Here is a 26,329-nt window from a genome sequence, read left to right on the forward strand (position 1 = left end):
AGGAAGAAAACAGAGGGCCAGACTTAATGACTGACCGACAAAAGATTGCAACAGCAACAGTGTGTGTGTGTGTGTGTGTGTGTGTGTGTGTGTGTGTGTGTGTGTGTGTGTGTGTGTGTGTGTGTGTGTGTGTGTGTGTGTGTGTGGGTTTTTTTTTGGGGGGGGGGTTCAGTATTTTTCTTCCAATTTAGTTTGCATAGCAACAGCATCAGCTGTGACTCTTGGCTGTGTATGCCTGTATGTAAGTCCCGGGTTCAGAAAGTAAAAAACTCTTGGCATGTAAGTAACTTCAATCTCTTGCCACAAGTAACTTTTTGTGTGGGGTACTCACTAAGATCAGCTGTTATGGAGCAAGTAGAACCAAATTACTAGTAGTTTGTAACATTTACTTTCGGAAACGTGTGTGTGTGTGTGTGTGTGTGTGTGTGTGTGTGTGTGTGTGTGTGTGTGTGTGTGTGTGTGTGTGTGTGTGTGTGTGTGTGTGTGTGTGTGTACATGCGTTCACCACTGGCTGGAGTATTCCAAATTAGTGGTAGTATCTTTTCCTTCTGAACCCAGGATTTTAAATCTCTGATCAGTGTGCTGCATATACATGTGAAGTACGTTGAGAGTGTGTGTTCAGCGCTGGCCGGTGTAGGCGCGGAACCATGAGGTGACGGAGGCGGCAGCAGAGGAGATCATTCCCCCGGCGGCGGCACCTGCTGGCTGGGAGGCCTGCATGGCGGTGCTCTGGGACAGGTCCATGGGCTGGGAGGGGATGTCGCAGAAGCGCGGGCTGGGAACCGTCTCCCAGTCGGTGCCCAGGTCTGTCTCCTCGTCGCTGGGTGCCTCGTCCCCGCTCTCCTCCGCCGGCCCCGACGCTTCCGGCTCCACAAACTCCATAGACTCCTCCAGGTCCGCGCTGGCCTCAAACGGACCGGTCCTGGAGGATACAGAACATATACAGATACATGTATTGATAACTACAGTATATAGAACACTGGCCTCCAACAGATTGGTAAATTTGACTTTAGAACTATATTCTTTTGGCACCTTTATGTCTTGGTTGAAGATATAAATAAGATTTGATGAACCTCACAACTAATTGCAGTGTTCTGTCCTAGCATGGTAGCCTTGTTTTTTTGGTAGAGTGCAAAAGATGGTCTCTACTGAATTACTATAAATACAACAGGAGATGCAGCTCATCTCCTCAACCTAAATTCAGAGACCATACACATTTATCACATATGGCAAACCCCCTGGTGCACTTCATGCCAACCATTTTTATTTATTTTACTAATTAACTACACTAAGTGGTTGAAGAGCTGCAATATATCCCAGGGATATGGCTACAAGTTGTACATGAGGGCTGCATCTTCTTAAGCCATAGAACATAGAATCTATGATTTTTAAAAAATGTTTGTGTCTCAGAAAAATGATTAAGGCAAAAGGATATCATGAAAGAATGTCATATGAAATAGTATGTAAAAAAAATGTATCAGACGCTTTTGTCAGCATGTCGGGTGTCTGGAGTACATTTTCTCACCTTCCAAGGTTCTTGTTTTCTTGGGAGACCAGAAACATGATGTTCCTCAAGGTGTGATGGGGGTGCAGGAGATCACTCTCCACATGCTGAAAGAGAAAGCAAGGGCGAGAGAGGGAGAGAGAGAGAGAGAGAGAGAGAGAGAGAGAGAGAGAGAGAGAGAGAGAGAGAGAGAGAGAGAGAGAGAAAGAAAGGGAAAGAGATGATAACACCAAATACTTGTACTTAGGATTAATACCTTTAACAGAGGAGATGTGCAGTAATGGCACGAATACACCATAAGCCAGGGTTTCCCAAACTGTGGTGCGTGCACCCCTGGGGGTGCGTGGCCTGTCACTAGGGGGTGCGCGAGCTGAATAGGGCAATGGTGGATATGCATGTTTTTTTTCAAGAATTAATGAACGTCAGGCAGTTTTAATTGTTTGATGAATTGAAAGTGTAATTTATAACTCATAGACTTGGCATGCAATAAGTTCCATTGTAATGATGGCAGAAAAAAACGTCTGATTCGAAATCAGGATTACCCAAAATGTGCGGTGGAGCAACATTCGCTTAGGGGATGCGCGAACCACATTGAAATGTGAAAGGGGGTGCGCAGGGAAAAAAGTTTGGGAACCGCTGCGACTAGAGAGACACCGGCAACGGAAGTGATTGACTTTGTATGGAGGAGCTGGCGACAAGAGACAAAAGCAATTTGGGCGACTAGAGGCAATTTGGGCGACTAGAGGCAATTTGAGTGACTAGAGCGACAGTTTGCAGTTGAACTTCAAAGAATATTCCTTATAAACCCTTATAAACATATTGTACATCATGAGACTGTCCAGTTTCTCTGCATTACATTGTTGCATGGAAACATAAATGCATGTTTGTTTTGTATGTGATCTGTGTTTACAGCCATCAATCAGCTGTTTGTGAATACAGGGCCATGTGAATACAGTACCTGTGAGAAGCAGAGGTGCAGGATGTTGGTGTTGAGCTTGGTGAGTGCGCGGGTGAACCTGTAGCGACTCAAGTTGTCCCCACAGAACTCACTGAACACAAGAACAAAAAAAAGAAATGGTGACACACTAGTCATTCATCGTCTGTCAATTGTAAACAGCAATGGAATTGCACAGAAAATGGTGGCCGAAGCACACAAACACGCATTGCAATCAAGTTCTCCAACTGACCTATTGCACAGTTTCTTGGGCAGGTTGACGTCCAGGATGTGTGAGAGGATGTTGGCGAGCTGGGTGGCATAGCAGAGCGCAGCGCTGATGGTGTGGGCTGGGTTGATATGGTCCAACTCTGTAGGCAGTGAAGAAAGAAACCGCATATAAGATACACTAAAACATTTCAGCATTTTCATTCATATCAAATATTTCAACCCGTTATCACAGAAATATTACAGCAAGAATAAATTGTTTTACACCATGGTCTGCCTACAGTTTGGAAATGGAAATGATTATTGATTGTGTAGGCTCGGTTGATGTGGCTCGTCTCTAGGGTAAGGGATAGAATGACATCATATTACAGATATGAAACTACCATTTGCTTTCTATGTCCATTATTGTCAATATACAGAACTCAGACATGCCCTCCTCTCTTTTATAAGTTGGCAAACCATAGAAACGACTTGGGGAATAAAAAATACAGACGTTTCCATAATATTGCATTGGGAAGATAATTAACAAAAGAAAATGTTAACTGTGTAATTATTTCCTTGCTCTAGGCAAATCAAACCTGCCTGATGTGTGTTATGTAACTGGCTTCATTTTACACAGCAATGGCCACAATAGCTGTTGGTGACAGATTAATCTGGAGACAAGTGTACTGGCTAAGTGTACAAACAAGGGATGCAAATTATCGATTCATTCATTAATCATTAGGTGATAGCCTTATCGATCGACTTTCGCCCAGAAATGTTGACGTTTCTCTAAAAAAAATCTACTAAATCTAAAAATGTTAATTAAAAATTGAGATAATATACCACATTTCAGTTAATTCTATTTCAATTCTTTAATCCAAAAGTGATTTAAATATTCCCACTATTCACACTCTTCACGTGCCCATTTCACCTGGGTGTCTTGTCAGTTGAATTGTTGATTAATTGCGATTAATGTTTTTTAGTCGATTAACGCATTGATCGATTTAAGTTGATTAATCGATTAATCATTTGCATCCCTAGTACAAACCTGCTGAAGGCCATTTGTTGCTAGGAAATACACTGCACAACACACACACAAAAGAACCTCTTCCCTTCCCCGAAGTGTTAAACTACTTGACCTATTGTAAAACCCCTAAATGACCAAATACCCCCTCATAGCGTTTATTTACTAAGCCACAAGGCATGTAAAATGCAACAATGCCTTCACCTCACCTTTTCAAAACTTGGCGTTTGAAGAGATGTTTCGCCACATTATCTAAGATCTGGAGGTCTTGCATGCCAGAAATGTTTCCTTCCTCTCTCTAATACACGTGAATCACTTTTGTTTCAGTTGTGATTCACTGATTACATCAGGTTTCCTTCCCACCCACCAGAATAGTGGCCACTATGGATTTTGAGCTTCACACTGTGAATGGAAATGTGTGTTGTGACCTGGTCTTACAATGATTTAATTTCCTTCTTAATAATATTCCATGTCAATGCTTATTTGTGGTACGGGTGGAAAGGTTGTTGGCAAATGTAGCAGGGCTTAAAGCGTTACGGCACCATTCCTCATTTTACACCTCTCTTTCAGTTAAATACCTGAGTGTTATCTTTCTTCTGTTCTCTTACCCTGTTGATGCTACTTCTAATGCAGTTCACTTACTTCTAGTTACAAGCTAGCAATTATCATTGAATCGTATGGGTCCAGCTAGCCGCTAATTAGCCTTAATTAATGTGAAAGTAAATATTATCGAAAGTATTTCTGGGAAAGTCCCAATGTTACTGGGACAGAGCCCAACACAGAACTTTACAGGAATTAAACCAGGGGTGCCCAACCTTTTTTTAACCGAGATCTACTTTTGAAGTTGATGGTCTGCCGTGATCTACCAAGTCAAATTTAAGGATGTCGGTGTGAAAATTTAAGATCACCATTTATTAATCACCATTATTATGAACAAAATGTTTTTAGTAGGCTACTATGGCCGTATCTTTTCAGTGTATTTTTAAAGTGTGTTGAATAGTCTATGTTTACAAAGCAATTGCAGCACTGATAGTATGCAAAGATAATTGCAGTCAAAAATAAAAGACAAAAGTCATAAACAACTGAAACAATTTCAAAATGATAAACATTTGGTATATAAAATGCATATGTAGGCACAAAGGCCCTATTTCTAAAATATGATGAAGCATCATGCCTTCAGTGGTACAAATTAAAAAGGGCTCAGAAATTCACCATTTGTTATGGGTAAATAGTAGGCTAGTTAAGTTCACTTTACTATGAGAGAGAGAGAGAGAGAGAGAGAGAGAGAGAGAGAGAGGGAGAGAGAGAGAGAGGGAGAGAGAGAGAACTCATTGGATTGGTTAACACTCCTGTTAAGAATGACTTCTATGAAGGTTTTTTTCAGCTCTCTGGGACAGTAGCACAGCAAAGGCTTTCTATTGTGAGTTTGGCCAATCGTTTTGTCCACAACTGGAGCAAGAAACAGCACAAATTGAAGTGAATTCCATACATGTCAGCAACTAACATCGCGACTAGCGATTTGGAAGAAGATTCTCGCACATCGCCGCGTCATAACGCATCGTTGCGCACATGTTCTGTTACTGACCCAATCTTACATGTGTGCACACATGAATCAACTGCAATACCCTGACGGTCACTTCCTAATGCTTTCCCCTCATTCTGTGTTACCGTGGGACTAATTATCTAACCAATACAGTACCAGCAGCTTGCTACATAGCCTACTTTTGAAAGACAATATTTTCCCCGTCACATTACATGTCTCGCGATCGACTGCCACTCCCCTCGAGATCGACTGGTAGCTCGCGATCGACTGGTTGGGCACCCCTGAATTAAACAATGAAATTGTATCTAGGCCTCACCCATGCAAGGGAACAGCCCAATAAGTGGCCCAAGCTAGCAGTGCAATGCAATGCAGAGGGAAATTGGGACTCATTCTCAGCCAGGGTGCTCCTCCACTCAGCTGTAGATATCGTTTTGTAGTGAATTCACAGTGTCATCAATATCACATGTCTGCTATGCAGAACATGTGCTAGCTGAAAGTCTCCCCCCCTCACCCCACCCCATGTTAAAATGGTGGTGCTCACAACAACGCAATGTCACGTGAAAAGTGTAAATAAAGTAGGAGTTTAAGAATACTTTACCTCTACCTCACCACCATGTTCTACTGTACAGCAAGAGACAAGAATGTTACAAGTAGCGGGGCACTATGGCGCAGCACGCTAAGCCGCCCCACATTTGGGCTTGCATGCCCATGGGGACACCAGTTCCAGTCCGGCCGGCGTCATTTCCCAGCCCTAGCCCAGCCCATTTCCTAGCTCCTCTCACACTGTCCTGTCTTTTCAATGGTGCCTCCTTTGCGTTTTCCCCCACGTCAATAGTGGATGTCGTCGACTTAGTGAATTGTATTGTAATTGTATTGTAAGTGTGTACCTGGGCCTTGTGTGGTGCTCTTCTCCTCCACCCAGCTGTAGTAGGGGGAGCAGTCCCCGTTGCTGGGCAGCGTGACGTGGGGGCCGGTGATGCTGATGCTGGTCTCCCCGTTCTGGTCGTCCCAGATCCAGCGGCCCGACAGGTAGGTGGTCCGCCGCGCCTCAGCCAGCTCACTCACCGTGCTGGACGTCAGCGCAGGGTCACACTCCGCCACCACATCTGCGGGGTCTCTGGGGAAGAGAAGAGAAATTGATGAATTGATGATCTGAGCCCTTCATGATTTCTTTTCCATTTTTTTCACATTACTGTTCATGTGAACGTGTTCATGTTTTCACCGCTCATTTGTTTTGTTGAAGGTGCAGGATTCAGTAGAATTATCTGAACAAAAATGAAGGTCTAGCACCAAAAGCTTGCAAGTTCAGAAAAGCTTTGCACAAAAAAGACTTGAAGAGTGCCGATTGTCTCCTTTTTTTGTTCAGACATTACTCATGTCGTGATTTTTTTTAGTGGAGACAGAGGCTCAGGAAGTAAATGAGTCTACCACATGTATTGTGTGAATGCAAAGCATTTGCAAGTGCCAGTAATGGGTAGCCTGTATACGAATAACATCCACACTTTCTATGCCAATTCTTACTAAGCATGAGTGAGTGAGCGAGTTTGTCCTTCTCACCTGCTTCCTTGCTTCTCCAACAGCACATTGAAGGTGCGTGTGTGTGTGTGTGTGTGTGTGTGTGCGTGTGTGTGTGTGTTTGTGTGCGTGCGAACGTGCGCTTCACCTCCCTCCTTCCTCACTTACTCCACGGTGTGTGTGTGTGCGTTTGTCCTCTTCCATCCCCACCTACTGTCTTGCCTCTCCTCCTGCATGTTGAAGGTGTGTGTGTGTGTGTGTGTGTGTGTGTGTGTGTGTGTGTGTGTGTGTGTCCTTCTCCATCCCCACCGGCGGTCTTGCTTCTCCTCCTGCATGTTGAAAATGTATATTTGTGTGTGTGTGTGTGTGTGTTTCACCTCACTCCTCACTCACGCCCCTGCGTAGCAAAGGTGTGTGTGTATGTGTGTCCTTCTCCATCCCCACCTGCTGCCTTGTTTCTCCTCCTGCATGGTGAAGATGTGCGTGACGAGCTCCAGGATGTGTCCGCGGCGCACGTCGGCCAGCGTCTCCAGGCGTGTCTGCACCTCGCGCCCCCGCCGCTCCAGCAGCTCGGCCAGCCGCCGGTTGTGCCGTTCGATCTTGTCCCGCTTCTCCTGGTGCCGGGTGGCCCGCCGCTGCAGACGCTGGCTCTCCTCCTGAGAACGAACCAGCAGGTCCTTACCTACCACACGAGAGAGAGAGAGAGCTGATCTTACATGCCCGTGCCCGTAGTCTAATTTAAAGGGAACAAAAATGCACTCCAGCACACTGCCCATAGCCTGTGGAAAAGACAGTGTGTAGGAGGTTTTTTTTTTCTTGTCTGTTTAAAAACTGTCATTAACCACAACAAATACAGGACATACACATTCAAACCGGCAATATAGCCCTTGATTACGCCAGCCTCCAGAGAGTATGGTTGAAAGTCTTAAAATGCAATTTGATTCAAAAATATGCTCCCGTGTGTATGCTGGAGGAGTAGGATCCCAGAATAGTCCACTTGCCTCCACATTTCCTGTACAGTGGATAATAGTTAGGCAATAGTGGGCCAACCCCTTGAGAAACACTTCACCTAATTGTTATGCAACACATAATCAAATGAGTAATACTGATGCCAGGGCAAGATAGGCAGGCAGAGATGTGGTTGGTATTCAAGTAGAAAACAATCATACCACTCTTGACTTCCTCATTCCCATTGGAAATAGCCTCTTTCAGTTGTTCGATCTTCATCTTGCAGGACATTATCTTCCATTTCTGAAGCACACAGAGAGAGTACAGTACTTTAAGTTATAGCAGTTGCTGATATGGTCTGAGTATGATTCAGTTACCAACAACTACCCTATATGGGAGATTATGGGCATTCATTCAGGTTCACATTGAGTGAAGGTCAATAGAAGCTGTTTGAATGTTCTCTTACTAGCTGGTCTGTCTGAATCTTCTTCTCCATGGCTTGGATAACTCTGAGAGAGGAGTAAAGCAAAGAAAAAGTCACTTGAAATGAGTATGTTGCCCCCAGGCTTCATATTCGTTGATGACAACAGAGGTGGCCAATTACCGTTGTTGAAGGCTTTCCTTTTCATCTTTCAGCGCTTTTAGTTTCTCCGACTTCTCTTTGTAACTGCAGTCAAACAATATAGAGTTAATGTACAGTACAACCACCGGTACAAGGCAAGCTCAACAGAAACACAACACAGCACCGCCAAGGGTGACTCAGTTTGGCGAAAACACTCATGGCATGCATAACATACTGGCCTAGTTTGAGTCTTTGGTTTCAGACGAGTCCAAACTCCAGAACACAAGTACATCATGTACAACAACTTCCCGCTCCCTTAGCACAATGTCAACATTATACATTAGTCATATATATACACCGATCATTTCTAAATAAAAACAGCTCTTTTGTCAGGCTGAAAATGTAACTCAACCAGTCTCGTGTACCTCCTGTGACAGTTCTTCAACAAGACAGCTAACTTGTCTTACGTTGAGCTATTGCTGCTAGCCAGATGACTTGTCAACTTTCACTTCACAGAATGTCAAACTGATTTACTTGGTGTCTGTGTGGTGTGTGGTGAATTACGGTAAATCAGATGTAACATTTAAACCACCAAACGTGGAAAACTGCAGGGTATGGGGAAATGTTAGCTTAGCCAACGCTGTTTGCTAGTCATGTATCCTTTGTTGTAAACACTGTCCAAACAAGCTACTCTTAGCACGCTAACACATAGCTACGACTGTTTATAAGAACTCTGATGTGAGATTGCTCGATTTCTCAGACATGTCACCCCATTTACTTGACACATATATATTAAAACGTAGTGTAAACAATACAAATAACCACACCAACCGTTCGGGGTTCCTCCCGTCAAAGTAAACAAAATCGCCACTCTGGATGCATCGGGCACAGGTCAGTCTGCGCCTAGCAGTGTTACAGAGAGGACACCGCTCAACTGCAACATAAAGACCCTCGGCATCGTCCACAGATTCAACCATCAGAGATCCAGGCGACAAAGCAGTAGTCGAAGAGGGGTGATGCGGCCGAGGAGGTAGTCGGGCCCCGGGCAGTCCCCCTACAGTCCCATCAACAGGGCCGACTGCTCCGACTTCTTTTTCTGATAGGGGAGATGCCATTGACCCGGCGTTTATCTCTGACGTGGGTCCTGAAAAGACTCGAAGTCATCTCCCTGCATTGTTGGAGATTAAAAATTTAGGCTGGATCCACAGCCAGTTCGATAAGCAGGTCAGAAAATTAGTCACTGTTCAGCTTTACCTCCCGCGAACCACGTGACTCACTTTGTTTGTGTCTGTGTGGTCACGTGCACAAACGAAGCGTCAAGTACAAGGGGGTACTGCCCAGTTACGTAATATTTGCTCCCCACCAATAACAGCCATGCAAAGCTGTCAACTGAGCAGAAGCTGCTTGATGCGAAATATATTTCGAATAGATGCATAGACATTCAGAACCGTGCAGCAGGCCTATATTGCTCAATCAACATCAATCACATTTATCTGATTTATTTGGTTGTTTATTTGCCTACCTTTCAGAAAAGTTGTAATATGACAAAGCAGTACGCACATACAAAAAAAGTAAACAAACGAACATGTAAATCACAAAACAATATTTTGATAACATTATGGCAGTTCCAAATAAGACACTTAGGCCTATACACTTTTCAAACATCAGTAAAAACAAACAGAAACAATTCTTCAAGTGAAGCTTCTGAAGTAGGCTATGGAAGACATGAGATCGAACCTCTTCACAGTACAAACAGTCTTCAGACTTTTTTGAAACCCCTCAGTATTGGGTAGATGTTCTCAAAGGCCTCATAAATCTCACTTCGTTCTTTGGCCCCTGCAACAGACACAAGGTCGTTAGAAAACACAGTCCCTGTCCCTGTGATCAAGTTAATCCAGAGTTCAGCTATAATGACATATTGCAGATTAACAAAAAGCATTTTGTTTTCAGGCCCACCTGTCAGTACCACTTTCCCTGATACAAAAATCAAAAGCACGATGCGTGGCTGTACCATTCTGTAGATCAAACCAGGGAAGAGCTCTGGTTCATAGCTGCAAGAGCAAATATGAGAACAGTTAGCCACATACTGTGTAGTTTACTGCAGGGGTCACCAACCTGTCTGGGACAGAGGACTACATGGAAGGATGAGAAAGGTAGCTTATTTTGAAGAGTAGCCCATAAGTGTTGACATTCCTTACAAAATGGCAATAGGATTTTAGGATGGTTTGCTTTTCATTAATCATGTTATAATGTTTTATTAAGGGATATGCCTAATGTTGTATTTAAACAAGATTTTAAAAATAATAATAATAATAACTTCAGTTATTATTACCAACATTTTTCCTCATTCCTCAAAGGCGCCTCACAAGCTCTAGGAGGCTCTTGTGCTCCAGGTTGCACATTGGTGACCCCAGGTTTACAAAGAACAAGAGGGATAGGGTCCATATTAAAGTGACTCTACTCATTTTAACAGTCTCAGGCTGCATCCGAAACCTGTGGTAGGCACTGCCATCTTAGCACTCCTGCCAGTAGTTTCTATGTAGAAAGCCAGCCACTAGTAAACACAAATCGGACATACAGCACCATCATTCACCCCATACAATCCCACCCGCACACTACGCTCCACGGACACACTCCTCTTTACCATTCCCTCCACACACCTGTGCACCATGGGCGACAGGGCTTTCAGTGTTGTTGGCCCCAAGCTATGGAACTCACTTCCGCCGTCACTTTGTCAGTGTTCAACACGGTCTGCTTTTAAATCAAAGCTTAAGACGCACCTCTTCACTATTGCATTTCAATCCCACTGACAGGCACTTCAACTTACAATAATTAAAGTAAAAATAGTATAGTAAACGTATTTTACATTTTAATTATTCTCCTATTTTTAATTGATGCTTTGTTGTACTTTTTTGACTGTTATCTATCTGTTTTAATTGTAAAGTGACCTTGGGTATCTTGAAAGGCACTTAAAATGAAATGTATTATTATTATTATTATTATTATTATTATTATTATTATTATTATTACATAACCTCTGAACGCCCCTGATGGCTCTAATGACCAATGGCTGGATAGATTCTGGTATAGCGAAGTAACCATCGTTTGTATGCAGCAAATATGAGAATTTACTACATATGCATTTCGTTATTTTTTGCCAGCTACATAGCAAGGCAGCCGGGACTTTCGGATGGACCCTCAGTCTTTGTGAACACAGCCCATGTAATCAGTCCATCAACATTTGAATCATGAACTTCGAGTCTATAGGGACAAGGGCATTCAGACCACGAGGCAGGAAGCCAAGGCCCTAATTTCACGTTTGCACATTACAGCACACAAGCACAAATCATGAGGCCCACACAACATAAAAAACTGTGCTTTTCAGCAGCAGTGCATTCGAAAAAATAAACAAGTCTCAATACTGTAGCATTACTGACCCATCATACATCAAGACTTCCCAGACAGCTGTTTACCTGCAGAACTGTCTGTGGGTAAGCACAAGGCCTTCCAGGCGGATGGGGAAGAGAACATCACAGCTGCCCACCATGTTCTGGATCTTGAATTCCAGGAATCTGGCGGGGAAGCCCAGCTTCTGCACCACACGCGCATACTTGCGGGCAGCCAGCCTGGACTGCTCTTCACTGTTTTGGAACAAAAAAACACAGCCAAGAGAAAGAGAGAGATGATGCTGATGGGGATGCACATGAGGGTTACACACACATAGTCCAATGCCATATATAGTATGACGAGGACATCTTTATGTACATACTGTAGAAATACTGCTCCAAAGGCTTATGCAAATGTGCAAAATTTGTGTAAACTAGAGTGAGACTCTACAGTCATGCCATCTTACATCTTATCACCTATTTGAAATTTTCTGCGGATTACATAGGCCTACACAATGTAGCATACACAAACTGTGTTCTTAGAAACTGACTGAGTTAGCAGAGGTCACGAAATGTTTATCATTTAGTCCTATAATCGAGATAAGATATCCCAGGATAAGGTGTAGGTGATCCAAGCTTTTGAGTGAGGAGTCGGCACACTTGAAATCCTTTTTTCGTGTTTCAACCTGGTCGAAAAGTAGTTCTGCCATGGAATAAAACACAAAAAAGGATTTCAAATGTGCAGACTCCGCACTCTAACTCTTTCCTAACTGTACACAGTCCTGCTGCTTTTTTCTCCACCAACACTCTTCTCTAACCTTCCTGTGAATTTTCTTTCACAGACTGAACTAAAATCCATCATGATTTTAAAAAGTTACACCAGAGATAACACATTATGTCATCATGTCTTAGTAGAATGTAAAATATCTTCTTATCCTCTTATAAGAGCACACCTCACACACTCTGTGGGATTATCCAAAAACAGGTTCTGACCTTTTGGCTCCTGTGCAGACCATCTTTCCAGAGCTGAAGATGAGTGCTGTTGTCCTGGGCTCCCTGATCCGCATGATGACCGCAGCAAATCGCTACAAAAACAAACAAAAAACAGGCACTCTGGGCAGTCAGAAATCATTGCTAAATATCTAAAACGACATCAAAAGCAAGCAATGTGTAGGGTACTTATAGCCTTAATTTACAGTACTTTGGGATAGGTATATTACAGTACTCTTTTTAAAAAGCCTATCAGATTAATTAACACATCTGTGCAGTGGAAGGCCACACTGAAGTCTGTGTCTGGTCTGTGAAGTCAAATAAAAGTGTGGTGGATGAATATGATGATGGCGCACATACCTTTGGGTTATATTCAGCATTCCTGGCCTGCAGGGCGATGTACTTCAGGTCAAGGCGGCAGTGCAGATTGACTGTTGATACAATGTTCCTGTTCACACATGTTGAGATGTTTTCATTGTCCACATTCGTGACAATCAATAATAGCTAACTATTAAGGGTTACTTACTATATTCATGTACAATGATATAACTGTATTTTCTGTATTATCTTTTTTTAACTTTGCTGCTAGAATGCTGTGTGCTGCTAGGGGTTACACTGCATCCATGACTCAAAAGGCGGCAGCTTCAAAATTGCTCTCAAAATTGCTAAGCTTACAGCCTCAAAGACCTTAAGTGTGCAGACATTTATATTTCAATTTTAACTTTTTGCTGCTATGGGAGGGGGACTGGGGGGGTGGGGGTACTCAAGGTGACGCACTGTAGCATGGGGACAATATTGCTGGCCTCGGTCAGAGGCGTGACGGGTGTCATGGGCGTCATGGGGGTCATGGGGTAGAACTGAGGTGCCGCCGACGTGCCGTCATAGGTCTGCCCAGCAGCCATGGCCTGTGATGCCCCCTCCGCAGACACCGGTGTGCCCTCTGTGAAGACGCCGCTGTCGTTCTGGCTCTGCTCATGTTGAGATGATGAAGCCGGGTCCTGCTGTTGCTGTGAATCCTGCGCTGGTTCGTCCTGTGTGCTGAGCTCGTCTGGTAGGAAGCTGAGGTCCAGGTCCTCAGTGAGATTGCTGCTGTCCTGCCGCCCACCACCGCCCATGTTGAGGAAGGAGGGGTCCTGGAGCTGCAGAGGGGCCTGCAAGCCCAAGTCCCCCTCGAACAGGTAATCAGTGGGGTCCTGAAGTCAAGATGGGATGGGTGGGACGAAGTAATGGGAAGGAAAATAGAACATGTATGTAACAACTGGAGTGATCTTAAAACATTAACACGGACAACCATGAAATGGTGTGTGCATGGTCAGATGCTTGGTCTTGTACAAATTAGGCTAAATATGAGACTTTCAATGTTTTGAATGTCTGTCAATGTCTCTCACTGGGTAGTGAAAGTGCACAGTAACCTACATCTAAATAAAAAAAAGGTCAGAAAAATAGATCTGTTCATACTGTTACAACAGGCAAGCTGAAAACAGACCTATGTAGTCAACAGTAGGCCTAATATTCAAATTTCTCCATTATTGTGTATTATTTGCTTTTCACACACAGGCATATCATTATTGTGCCTACGCTACTTACATTAACAGACTCCTGAAAGAAGCCCTCCATTGTCGACTCTTCATCCATGCGCGCATTGATTTCGTTATGGAGTGTACTGGTACATCAATCAGCATGTTTTCCGGGGTTTCAGGTTAATTGGCAGCGGCAGCCAATTAGTGTGAGCTGTGGGTTGTACGCGTAAAAGTATGCGTAAAACTCTGCATTGTCGAGGCATGGACGAAAGAGTTATTTGTGTTGAACTAACGCCGACGTAGGCCTATTAGCAAAAGATTGGAAATAAACTTATACAGTACAATAAACTACCAAAATAACTCAAGATGCGGAGTATACTTTCAGTCTCCAACCAATAGAGGGAGACATTCCAAAAAGACTTGAGCAGATTTTCTAGGAGCATGAGAAGTAGTAGAAGTAGCGCTGCGCATGCAGTTCTGTCAACAGACTGATCTGTCAATGTAGCATATTATGTTCGTCAGGTTTTTCCATTAAACGTTGATATACTGTTTTCTCTTTCACTTAAGAATGTTTGTGTTGACTATTGTGCCATGGAGAACAGTATTGACCACGTAAAGAACTGTATCAGAGACTTTCCCGTGGAGGCTCGAGGTTAGTGGCTAACACTGGGTCTTCATTTGGAGTATCATATTTGAACACTAAGCAGAATATCATGGATTCTGTTTAGGTAATACTAGCTGGCCAGTTGGCGCCTGCATTATAGCTTTGTTGAGACCTACTGCATGTTGTGGTGAAACAGACAAACAAAGGTGTGTAGCTTACAAGAGAACTCTTACTGCATTACATAATTGTAATATGTGTGGGTGGGTGGGGTGTTGAGGGGGGGGGGGGGGGTGTCAGTGGAGACACTATTTTACTGTAATATTTGTAATAATTGCAATTACATGCCACGATAAATTGCAGTGGTCCACGAATAAAGCTGTCGCAGAAACACACACAAGCCAGTGAATGCAACCTCTAAAATCATTATCGTGAGCCATTGTAATGCATGCTTCTTTAATCCAACTAGAGCTGTATCTCAATGACACTGTGCCATATTTGGAGAAGCCCCCAACTCCACTGCAGTTTTATCGCGAGTGGATTGGCCCCAACAAACCATGCATCATCCGCAATGCATTCGATCACTGGCCCGCCCTGTCAAAGTGGAATCCCCAATACCTCAGGTAAATGAATCATACAACCACAGACATGTTATAAACACTGACACTATAAACACTGGATATAAACACACTAAAGGCTTTTCCACCTCTCACATAATTGTTCATTCATAAGCAGAACAGTACAACACACCTGTTTGAATGGTCTTTATTTATACCAGACATTTCCAAGGACACCATCAAACCATTATGTACACAGTTTCACCAATGTCACCACCAAGTTATTTGTTGAAGATGATCCACCATCCTCTTTCAACTGAAGAGGATCAGCATCTTGTGTCAGTGCTCATGATGACCACCACCAGTCTGACCCATTTGACCTCATCATCAACAGGGAAGCTGTGGGCTCCAAGGTAATAAGTGTGGCAGTCACCCCCAATGGATACGCCGATGCGGTGTACGGCGATCGCTTCGTCATGCCTGAGGAGAGGCGCATGACATTCTCCTCACTGCTGGATGTGATCGAGGGCAAGGTGGAGAGCAGCGGGGTGTTCTACGTCCAGAAGCAGTGCTCCAACCTCACAGAGGAGCTGCCAGAGCTTACGGACGATGTAGAGCCACACATCCCCTGGATGAGTGAAGCACTCGGTGAGTTCTTATGGAAAATTAAAGCAACACTAAGGATTTTTTTTTTGGCTCTGGTTTCTCTACTGGTTGGAAGCAGAAAGGCACCTGATTTTGACCTATACTGTATAGAGAGGGCCCAGTCCTCCAACCTTGCAGAGAGAATTTATAGTACATAAAGGATGGCGAGACGAAACAGAAGTACCATTCACCTTGAAAAAAAAACCCTACTGAAATGAACACGTTGTAGTCAATATTTTACTGTTACTTTAAGCCTGGAAGGCAGGCTGGTATGAAAGGTGAAAACGTGGCTCATTGTTGATTGCATTTGTTCTTCTCTGTGATTTGAATGGCAATTAATATTTGGCATGATAACCTTTGTGCGTTGTGAATGCAGGCTTGTGTGCTTTCTGTCTGTGGGGCAGATCCCGAGGGTTTTCAGCTCTTGAAAATTATTTTAAATCAGTAGAGGTCTCTCTAATGTTTGGTGGGCACTCTAATGTTTCAGGGAAGTTGCCTGACGCCGTCAATTTCTGGTTGGGAGAGTCCCGTGCTGTCACCTCAAGTGAGTCATATAGCTTCTAGCTCTTTTGTCTGCACGACATATACACACACACACACACGTCTGGTTGTTGAAGACCATGACATGTGGTAATATGTCACAAAACAATCTAGTTCATGTTTCACTTTTGAACCAGCTGGCCATTTGTCTGCAGTGTGACGATAACCTTATTGTTGACATGACGTGTTGCAGTGCACAAAGACCACTATGAGAACCTCTACTGCGTGGTGTCAGGAGAGAAGCACTTCATCCTCCTGCCTCCGTCAGACCGCCCATTCATCCCTTACGGTAACTTGCTGTCTGCTGCTTCACACACTTTACTTCAAGCTCAAGCGTTGACTTTCAGTGAAACATGAGAAAGTGGGTTAGTTGAAAGTGAAGTTTTGGCCCAGCCGTGGCTTAATCGGCTGAGCACTAGGCTGCTACGCGGGGGGACCCAGGTTCGATTCCCGATTCGAGGTCATTTTCCGATCCATCCCTGTCTCTCTCTCCCACACGCTTCCTGTCCCACTCTTAACTGTCCTGTATAAATAAAGTTGAAAAAATATAGAAAGTTACATACAGTAACCGGTACCGGGGGCAGGCCGACCGGGCTGGCATCATTTCAAAACCCTGCCCCGAGGACATTGTGGAAATCTCCCATTAGCGCTATTAACACGATACTTAAACACTACGCTATTGCAATAACAACATGGAATTAGCAGTTTTTAGCAGCAGCGTTTTTTTTTGCTGATTTTGCAGAAAAAAAATTGTTTGTGGGTGCTGCGCTGGAGGGGGCATTGCCCAGGGTATTAGTCATTGTAGGATCCCCACTGACATTCTGTGGCTGTGCTTTAAGATTAGGTTAAGGATGAGGATTTTTTACGCTCAATGCTCATCCTTACATCTCACCTGAAAGACATATCCCAAGGTTTTTGTGAACAGTGTACATGGTTAACCCATTTGCTGTTTTACGGCACCACCTCTCTATTGGATGTGAGTCGTGACCTCAAACAGTATTCCGACTCTTTATCATTTCCCTTGTGTGATCTGGATTTGTTTCTTCAGAGCTGTACAAGCCAGCGGTGTACCACCTGAGGGAGGACGGCGGCTTTGAAGTGATCGATGAGGAGGGCCCTGAGAAGGTAGCTCACTCATCACACTGGAATGTGGTTGCACCTGGCACACAGTTCATCATCATCATCATCATCACGCACGCACGCACACACGCACGCACGCACACAGCCTAGTGATGGGTAGCTTATTGCCTGGTGGGACCACACTTCACGTCCTCACCTATATTCGCGACCCCTCACCTATTACGAACAATTTATTGCCTGGTGGGACCACACTTCACGTCCTCACCTTTTTCAAGGAGTAAGGCAGCTGTTCCCAAACTTTTTTCGCTGGGACCTCCCCCTTTTGGACCTAAGAATTACATATATTCGCGACCCCTCACCTATTACGAACAATTTATTGATTTTTTAATATTATATGAAAGCACATATTCAAGGTTTATGTAAATAGTCCCTCCTCTCTGCAACCCTCCTGCGTTACCTCCATCTCTCTCTCTCTCTCTCTCTCACACACACACACACACACATACTCGGGTCCCGATCCCCCAGTTTGGGAACGGCTGTACTAAGGGCTCCACCCTGTGTTGATGAAGTATCTATGCATGCTTACTGTTGAACAGATCCTACTTGCAGGCTGGCAACAAACACTACTGCACCTGTGGCCCAGTTCTTGGTCAACGTTTCTGTTGATGTGCTTGCCTGTGGAGCAGAGTTATGGTTGTGAAATGTATTACGGCATGCCAAAATTGTTCATGTTTGTCCTTGGAGTTCAGTTTTTTTTCAGTTCAGGTTTGCAGCTGGTAGGCGATTTGTACACATTTCTCTATTACAATGTCGACTGGTTGCCATAACTTTGAATCCATAAACTGTAAACTATCTCGGCTTTGAAGGTTGAGTCACTGTGACTCATTTTTCCAGATGTGATCCCGTATTGAGCGGCATACTGTATGTCTTCCGAGACAGTTTCCCTTCGCAACAAACCAACCCTACTCGGCTACACTGGTCTTGATATGCCTGTGCATTCTGTATCCCCCCAACACATAGTATGCTATTGTTTATCCCCTCAGTTGTTAGTCACTTTGGATAGAAGCATCTGCTAAATGTAATGGTATGATACCACTGATGGGAGGCCTGGAATCATTAGTTTACAATCCAGTGCCACATATTCATAAAGACCTGTCCATAATGCCACTTTTTTGGGGCTTATTACAGTTAAAATCGCTGGCCAGGGTTTATAAAGGTGGTAAAGTGTCTTATTTTTCATGTAAGCCATGTCGCTAAGCTAGTGAAAGTCAATGGATCCGTGTGCTACACGGATCCATTGACTTTCACTAGCTTAGCGACATATTCCCTCTTTTAACTTGTCTTAAAGTAAGACAACGCTTAACATGAAAAATAAGACACTTTACCACCTTTATAAACCCCAGCCAACGATTTTAACTGTATTAAGCCCCAAAATAGTGGCATACCCCTTTAAGGTAAAACAATTGGGATATGTTGCACAGGACTGAAGCATTTTAATTCCAGGTTGCCCATCACTGAATGATGTAATGTAATGTAATGATGAATCCCCTCAGGTGCCCTGGATTCCTGTGGACCCCCTGGATCCAGACCTGGAGAAGTACCCCTCCTACAGGCTGGCCCGGCCCCTGCACTGCACAGTGAGGGCTGGGGAGATGCTCTACCTGCCCTCCCTCTGGTTCCACCACGTACGCCAGTCTCACGGCTGCATCGCAGGTACGGCCGTCAGGCCCACTCCATGGCAACAAGGAGTGGAACTTGCACACCAATAGCCGATGCAACAAATGGTTTATTGCATTGAATAAAGTGATAAAAGTGAATAAAGTGCTAAAAGGTTTTCGGGTACCAGACCACCAGACTATCCTTAGTACAAGGGACACCATAACGAGGCACTCCGCTTTTAAAGGTGCACTGTGTGGTATTTTTAGTAGTTAATTTCCCTTTCCTTTTTCCTGCTACCTCTATCATGAATACTTATAACCACTATTAAATTGTAAGACTGGGAAAATTGCATTTTTCATATATGAAAAGGGGGATCTTCTCCATGGTCTGCCATTTTGAATTTCCAGAAATAAACATTTTTAGCTGCAAAACTTACTGTACTTTGGTCATACTAGTAAATATTAGTCTATTATTTAGTTAGTAAATATTCACGAAAAGATAAAATTTGTTTCGGTGAGCAGCATACTTTCAGTATCTACTCTGGCCACCATTCTACACAGTGCACCTTCAACTTGACTTGACTCAACTTGACTTCCACTTGATGATCAGGCCCATCTGTTGAAGTGTTGTGTCAGATGCAGATGTACAGTGTGCATGGAAACAACTGTATATGGATGATTATAAGTGTATAGAGGATTAACTGTACTATAGTGATAAATGGCAGGCTCCTTGCTTGAAGTGGTCTTGTGTCTATGACGGCATGACTGAGAGAGACAGTTGAAGGCCTTTGTGAAATGCGGCGGTCAAAGCATTTCCAGTTCCATATGCTGGAGAACATACAGCTATTACATAACTGGCCTCAAGCCATCTCAACGACTGCATGAAGCACATGGATGTTTTATGCAGTCATCACCCAATATGCAGTTTCCCTGTCTTGCATGTCAAAGGAACTCAGATAAAGTTTGACATTTTATTTTGTTTCCACAGTGAACTTCTGGTACGACATGGAGTATGACATTAAGTACAACTACTTCCAACTGCTGGAGTCGCTGGCAGGGGCTGTGGGCCCATTATGACATCACACGGAACACGGCTCCAAGATTCTAATCTGAGCTTAGCTCGCTGAAGCTGCAGCATTGGCAGCAAGTGACACTCATGGAAACTCTGACTGACTGGCTTGACCGACCATGCGTGAGCCGCCCAGTGCAACAACAGCAGACCTTTCCACCCCTTGACCTAGCAAATCAGTGGCATTGTCTTGCGGCATGTGATGCTTTGAGACTGTGCCTGCCCAGACCTGGCCTGGTGTGAAGTTTGACAGGCCTTTGTCAAGTTGGTGCGCTGACTGTTTTTTGAAGGAAAGGCAAGGGTGTTATTATTGCAAAACAGAGGAAATGTGTTACGCTTAGAAAACATTGGATCATTGCATTACATCAGCCCACCTCATACTTGCCAGGGAAAACTCTGGGGTGAGGGTGGGAGACGAGGAAAAACTTGCTTCTTTTTAAGCTGCACTCAAACTCACAAACTCTTCAACATAACCCTGCTCCACCCATGACGGTAAACAAAGTGCAATAAATACACATGCTTTGAATGTAGGGTGTAATAAATACCATTTTTATTCAGTTTTTTTTCTCCTTCTACTCTGGAAGATGTGTTTTTCTTAAGGGTATAGAGAATATATAAACACTGAGGGTAAAAACACTCTGAACTGAGGATCGGTGCAAAAAAGAGGGAAGGGAAAAGAAAAAACTCACAAAAGTTTCCAAAAAGAAACAGCCTTGGATAAGGGAAACCATCTGGTCCACCTGGTAGGTTTTAAGACTAAGACAATCATTGTAGTCATCATTACAAATAAAAAGTAAAACAAAAAAACACAAGCGCAATAATAAAGAGATTCATGGCGATTCAGGATTAGTCAGCTTAAGGAAGTAGCAAAGTATTTCAAGAGATCTGAATGGATCTATATGTGCGGCACAAGTCAACTAGTACAACCATGCAAGCCTATAAAGTGAGACTCAGTCCAGCCCCTTTGCCCTGTCTGTAATCTCATGCATATATTCCCATGCTACCCATTGACTGACTGAAGAACACAGATCAACCACGTACTGTACTGCTAAGAGTGTAATGTACAGTCCCCACAGTGTCTCTGCCTCAGTTTTCAGCCTTGAAAGGTGATTCTACAAAATGTGTGCAACCATCCTCAAATGTACCTCTTGAGACCATCTTCAAACCTGTTCCCTTTGAATTTAAGGACTTTTCAGATTTGGTGTTGGAAATCATATCCAATTTTAGAGGGTATCCTGGGAGGAGACTTATCAACATTTGATGCAATTGATGGCAGAATATTTTCAGCCAGGTTTGAAAGCTTCTTTGTAAGGAACTTGGAGGTCATTTGGCATCCAAGCAACGCAAGTTTTCTGGCCCTCAAGGGTAATTGGTTGGAGGCATGCTGCAGTCATGAGATAGCAATGGTGTTAATGGGATTGATATTTCAAAAATGTGACATTTTTACTTGCTTTATCATAGTTTCACTTTTTTACCCCCTTACAAAGTCTTACTCTACATTGAAGTTCAGCCTTCTATATTATGTTGTAGTAGCCCATGCACATTCATTAAGTCGTACACAAATGCACTTAGCAGTAGAAGCATGTTTTTTTAGTTTTTTTGCATTACTAAAATATGAAGTCTGCACGAGATGAGTGGGGCATGATCCGGGGGTGAAAAAAGAGAACTTGTTAAGGTTAGTTGGCTAATTGTAAATTAAAAAACCTGCTGAATTATTATACCACTGTGTCATAGTGTAGTGAAGAAGTGTGACTAAGAAGCACGGTGTTCTACTGCTTAACAGAGAAAATTTAAGAAATGATGACCTAGGTGCCAGAAGAAAAAAAGACTTAAGCGCTTCATCGATGCAACTAGGGACATCCATCCATCAAGAGAGAAGCTTGGCACTGCTCTCCGGACACAACGTCATGTCAAATGCCAATCGTTCACTGAAAACATAATTGTAATTCAATAACTGGACCAATTCCAGCACTAGAGTAGAGGGAGTCAAAATACCTGGCATCTGGGTCACTACTGTACTGTACAGATAGAGAGGAGAGGAGTCTGGTGTGTTTGCGTGTGTAACATGATGCGCTACACCCTCACCAGCAGGAGGCAGTGTTGTGTTAAAAGTTCAGAGGAAACAGTCTATCGAGGTGTGACAGCACAAGCTATTTCAAGAGTCAGCAAGAGGAGGGTGAAAAACAGACATAAAAAGTAGACATTTACACTGTGAAAGACATGATCCAATAGCTTAGTTTAGAGGAAGTTTTTTTCAATCCACACACAACATTATTTGAAAAAGACAATTAGTCAGAAGGAATGAAAGTGCTTTACACTGCTTTTTCTCCAAAAAACAAAAAACAAAAACAAAAGCATATAGTAATGCTGCAGGCCAGAGTAAACGCACCCAGAGAGAGTGAGATCCAGAGGGGCCGTGTCCCACAACCGCATAAAAGATCCCCTTTAGAAGAAGAATCATGTGACTAGTCTCGAGTGTCTGTAATTTGATTGTACTGGCAATGGTTACTGAGTGACTCAAAGTGTTCAAAAGCAGTTTGCTGCTGCACGTCACGTCAAGTGGCGCTGAATCACAGCCCTGTGTGTGTGTGTGTGTTTTACACCACTTGTGGAAACAAGATGGCTCTGGGGAGTGAGTGTCGGGGAGTGGGTGGTCACGGCTGTGTCCTCTGTTCTGCTCCCCCGCTGGGCAAAGGCTCTCCTTAAGTGTCACCAGAAAAGCTCAAACTGTCATTGAGGAAAATCACATCTTACAAGTTATACATATTTTTCCAGAAAAAAAGCCAGATACAAAGAATCTTGGTTTGCTAGCATGTTTGCTTCCTTTTTTCGCCCCATATCTGTGTTTTTTGAATGCTGGTTTAAAAATAAGGCACCCATTTCCTTGAGATACAAAAGAATTCGCACCGTTTGGATTTTAAGATTGAACATTATTTTCTTCAAAAAGAATGTTTGTCTTTTTCTCGTTTCTGATGACACTGAAGACACCTTGTGGCCTTCTAGTCTCTGGTCTGCGGGCACCTATTGTGTCCAGTATCAAAAACGCACTCTACACAAACGCTGAGGAGTTTTGCAGCTCTCTCTATAACACGACTTACTAACATCGGAATAAATACGGTAACACATCCCACTTCTACAAGTTGTGAATAGTCTCTTCTTCATAAAAAAAACCAACACACATTGTCATAAAAACTTTTCACTGTTTCATACGAGTGCAAACGTAAAAGTCTGGCTTCGTAAAGACGTGTGACGTGAGGGGGAGGGATACAGTAAGAAATTCCCCTCTTGGAAGATTGGATTGCAGAAAGTGCCATGACCTTGCCTGCAAGTCTAGACCACTCAGGGTAAAACTGACATGAATCATACATTATACACAAAAAAACACAGGCACGCTCACAGACACACATGAATATTCACATTATCATGGTGAGAATTACTCTCATTTAAAAAAAACAAACAAGTCATGTCATTAGAAGCCCTTCACTTCACTTCTTTGCTTGGTCTTGTTTTCAAGTTCTTTTTCCAAACCTTCACCAAGATGGCAAACAGTACATTTTACCATCACACTCATTATTTCAATTATTTCAGCTCACTTCAGCTCAACATCGACCAACAAAGCAGCCTTCCGAGGGAGTACAAAAAAATCTTTGACCGTAAAAGCAGTCCAGAGTTCAAGTCGCCTAAGACACTGATAGGGTACTATTTAACTAGCGTTCTACCTGCAAAAAACAAGCAGATCGATATTCCAGAAAGGAATATCGCAATGTCAAGTCGCAACGTAAGCAAAGGGGACAGCAGTATTTGGCAATGGCTGAAAGGAGTGATGATGGGAGGGAGTTGGTGGTGTTAGGAGCGTTCTAAGTAACACACTAGACTAGGAGGTAGGGTCTGTCAGTCACTGTCTGTAAATGTATGATAGTGCAGCCAAGCCACATCACTGGTGCCAAGGGCAGTGTCTCCTGAAGTCCCATGGGGATTGTCCTGTGACCGACTGAGACAGTCCTGTAATGTGTGTGTGTGTGTGTGTGTGTGTGTTGTTGTTGTTGGTTGCACATCCAGTGCTGTGTGTGTGTGTGTGTGTTTTGTGCGTGTGTGTGTCAGTTTCTATCTGTCGTTGGTTGCACATCCAGTCCTGTGTGTGTGTGTGTGTGTGTGTGTGTGTGTGTGTGTGTGTGTGTGTGTGTGTGTGTGTGTGTGTGTGTGTGTGTGTGTGTGTGTGTGTGTGTGTGTGTGTGTGTGTGTGTGTGTGTATGAGTGTGTGCATGCGTGTGTGTGTGTGTTGATTGGGTGCACATCTTACAGCAAAGTCCTTTCTGTAACAGTAAAGGAAAGTAGACCTGAGGGAACAAGTCACAATCGAGTGCCCTCTTCCGACAGTTGTCTACTTTTAAAGTCTTTAAAATAAACACAGGCCTTTTCCACAGTTCGTTTAATGTCTTTCAAAAGCAAAGATGGCTCTGAGTTTAAAAATAAAACAAAAAAATATGGGTAAAAAGTTCCTCTGTATGGGTTTTGTTTGTGTCAAAATTTTTGTCAGCCAGAAATGTTTCATGCCTGGCTGTTGGGTTGTCTCATCAGTCTCCCATGTCACAGTCCTAGCAGTAGCAGTAGTCAGTACTTGTTATCCAGCCTCCTCTCCACAGCCTTCAGCAGGAGCTCAGAGTACTGCTCCAGCAGAGCAACCGTCCTGTCCTCTCCAGCCGCTGATGATGCCCGGCGGCCGGCCACGCTGCACACGGGCCCGGCTGCGGAAGAGGAGGAGGAGGAGGGCGGTCCTCCTGTGGGTGTGGGGTGCGGAGCTGAGATGGGGGTTGTGGGGTGAGGCTGGAGGGTGCCCAGCTCTGCCCTCACCTCGTCCAGGGCTGCGGCCAGCACCCGAGCCATCTCCAGCTGCTCCTGGGGAACCTCGGAGGTGCCCTCGCTGCTGACCTGGAGGGGTCATATAATACACTCAACTCGCGATTTGGTTCATATCATGATCTTTGACCTATGGTTCCCAAACACCCCACTATTTTTTAAACGTATCTTCAAATGATTTAATTTGCTTTTTTTTTTTTTAACCATTTGCCAACATTATCAAAAATAAAATTATGAATAAAAACTATGATAGTTTATAAGTAGAATAGGTTACAAGAGGCTACTAATAATTTTAAAAAGTAATTTTATAATAAAGATTTGAGGCCTGGAGGCACTATCACCGCATACCATGTGGTTGTTTGTTTCTGGACTGAATTTTGGACAGAACTTTGAAATAGCGCATCACTATACTGTTTTCTTGCACAGCGATACAGTATCATGACACAGCGAATCACAATTTCTCGTTTCGATGCAATATCGTTACAGCACTAATACTGATATTACTGCAAATGAGCAAAATAATTATTTTGAAAAGTAAGTATCTGGAGGTGAAATGAAGCCTGAATCTTACCATTCTGTACAGGTAGCAAGCCTTTCTGAGGCTGTGCTGTAGTTCACTGGCTGCCTCTCTGCAGGCATCCATGTTCACTGTGGGGTCTAGGAGAAAGGACAGAGAGGCAGACACACACACATTACTCCTCATCGCTATTCAGCTGGGCAAAATGACAGGCAGACAGAGTGATGTCAATGGAAGGTGTATGAGAGAGTAGGTTGTGTATATGAGTTCAAGTTGGACAAACAGAAGATAGATAGAGCATGGTGCAAAACCGCATAGAGCCAAGCGAAGAGAAAAAAAAGTAAGAAATTACAGTTAAGAAATGTAAAAAGCAGTAAGGAAAATGAGCAAATTGAATGCATGAAAGAAATAAAGAAAGAAATAAAGAAAGAAAGAAAGAAAGAAAGAAATAAAAGTAAGCAAAGCAAGAGCCACGCAGGCATATTAGCAGCAGCAAATAAAAGAAACAGAGAGAAGAAAGAAACAGTGTGCATGCGAGTGAAGCATGCCTCACCCTTCAGGTGGTAATGGCATAGAGACGGACAGCATGGCAGTGGAGATGGAGGCAGCGATGAGCAGATGGAGGAAGAGGAGCAGGAGGAGGAAGAGGAGAGCTGCCAGAGGCCGGCA

General features: G+C 43.6%; 4 protein-coding genes across 5 annotated transcripts in view; 1 reads left to right on the forward strand and 3 right to left on the reverse strand.

Annotated features, from left to right (window-relative positions):
• Positions 1–148: 148 nt before the first annotated feature.
• On the reverse strand, positions 149–9,521 carry atg14 (autophagy related 14). Its single transcript, XM_063224217.1, has 10 exons — positions 9,072–9,521; positions 8,283–8,345; positions 8,145–8,187; positions 7,900–7,981; positions 7,175–7,412; positions 6,103–6,332; positions 2,692–2,809; positions 2,463–2,553; positions 1,526–1,611; positions 149–922 (listed from the first exon to the last, which is right to left on the reverse strand). Exons 1-10 carry the CDS (start codon positions 9,353–9,355, stop codon positions 619–621), a joined length of 1,539 nt encoding a protein of 512 aa, XP_063080287.1. The 5' UTR covers positions 9,356–9,521; the 3' UTR covers positions 149–618.
• Positions 9,522–9,723: 202 nt separating this feature from the next.
• Positions 9,724–14,300, reverse strand: tbpl2 (TATA box binding protein like 2). Its single transcript, XM_063224218.1, has 7 exons — positions 14,204–14,300; positions 13,394–13,809; positions 12,977–13,064; positions 12,620–12,711; positions 11,714–11,881; positions 10,197–10,291; positions 9,724–10,076 (listed from the first exon to the last, which is right to left on the reverse strand). Exons 1-7 carry the CDS (start codon positions 14,249–14,251, stop codon positions 10,000–10,002), a joined length of 984 nt encoding a protein of 327 aa, XP_063080288.1. The 5' UTR covers positions 14,252–14,300; the 3' UTR covers positions 9,724–9,999.
• A 283-nt stretch (positions 14,301–14,583) lies between these two features.
• Positions 14,584–21,728, forward strand: jmjd7 (jumonji domain containing 7). The gene is made up of 8 exons (XM_063184420.1): positions 14,584–14,788; positions 15,207–15,360; positions 15,689–15,942; positions 16,427–16,483; positions 16,673–16,768; positions 17,528–17,604; positions 19,113–19,272; positions 20,206–21,728. The coding sequence occupies exons 1-8, from the start codon at positions 14,728–14,730 to the stop codon at positions 20,292–20,294; spliced, it is 948 nt and encodes a 315-aa protein (XP_063040490.1). The 5' UTR covers positions 14,584–14,727; the 3' UTR covers positions 20,295–21,728.
• A 2,970-nt stretch (positions 21,729–24,698) lies between these two features.
• mapkbp1 (mitogen-activated protein kinase binding protein 1) overlaps positions 24,699–26,329 on the reverse strand; it is an 87,576-nt gene continuing 85,945 nt past the window's right edge. For both annotated transcript variants that reach the window (XM_063184422.1, XM_063184421.1), the window contains 2 exons: positions 25,715–25,800; positions 24,699–25,215 (listed from right to left, as the gene is read on the reverse strand). In XM_063184422.1, coding sequence (XP_063040492.1) covers positions 24,898–25,215; positions 25,715–25,800 — 404 coding nt within the window. In that variant the 3' untranslated portion in view covers positions 24,699–24,897. The remainder of the gene's footprint in view (positions 25,216–25,714; positions 25,801–26,329) is intronic.

Source organism: Engraulis encrasicolus, chromosome 19, assembly GCF_034702125.1.
Source record: "Engraulis encrasicolus isolate BLACKSEA-1 chromosome 19, IST_EnEncr_1.0, whole genome shotgun sequence".
Lineage (NCBI taxonomy): Eukaryota > Metazoa > Chordata > Actinopteri > Clupeiformes > Engraulidae > Engraulis > Engraulis encrasicolus.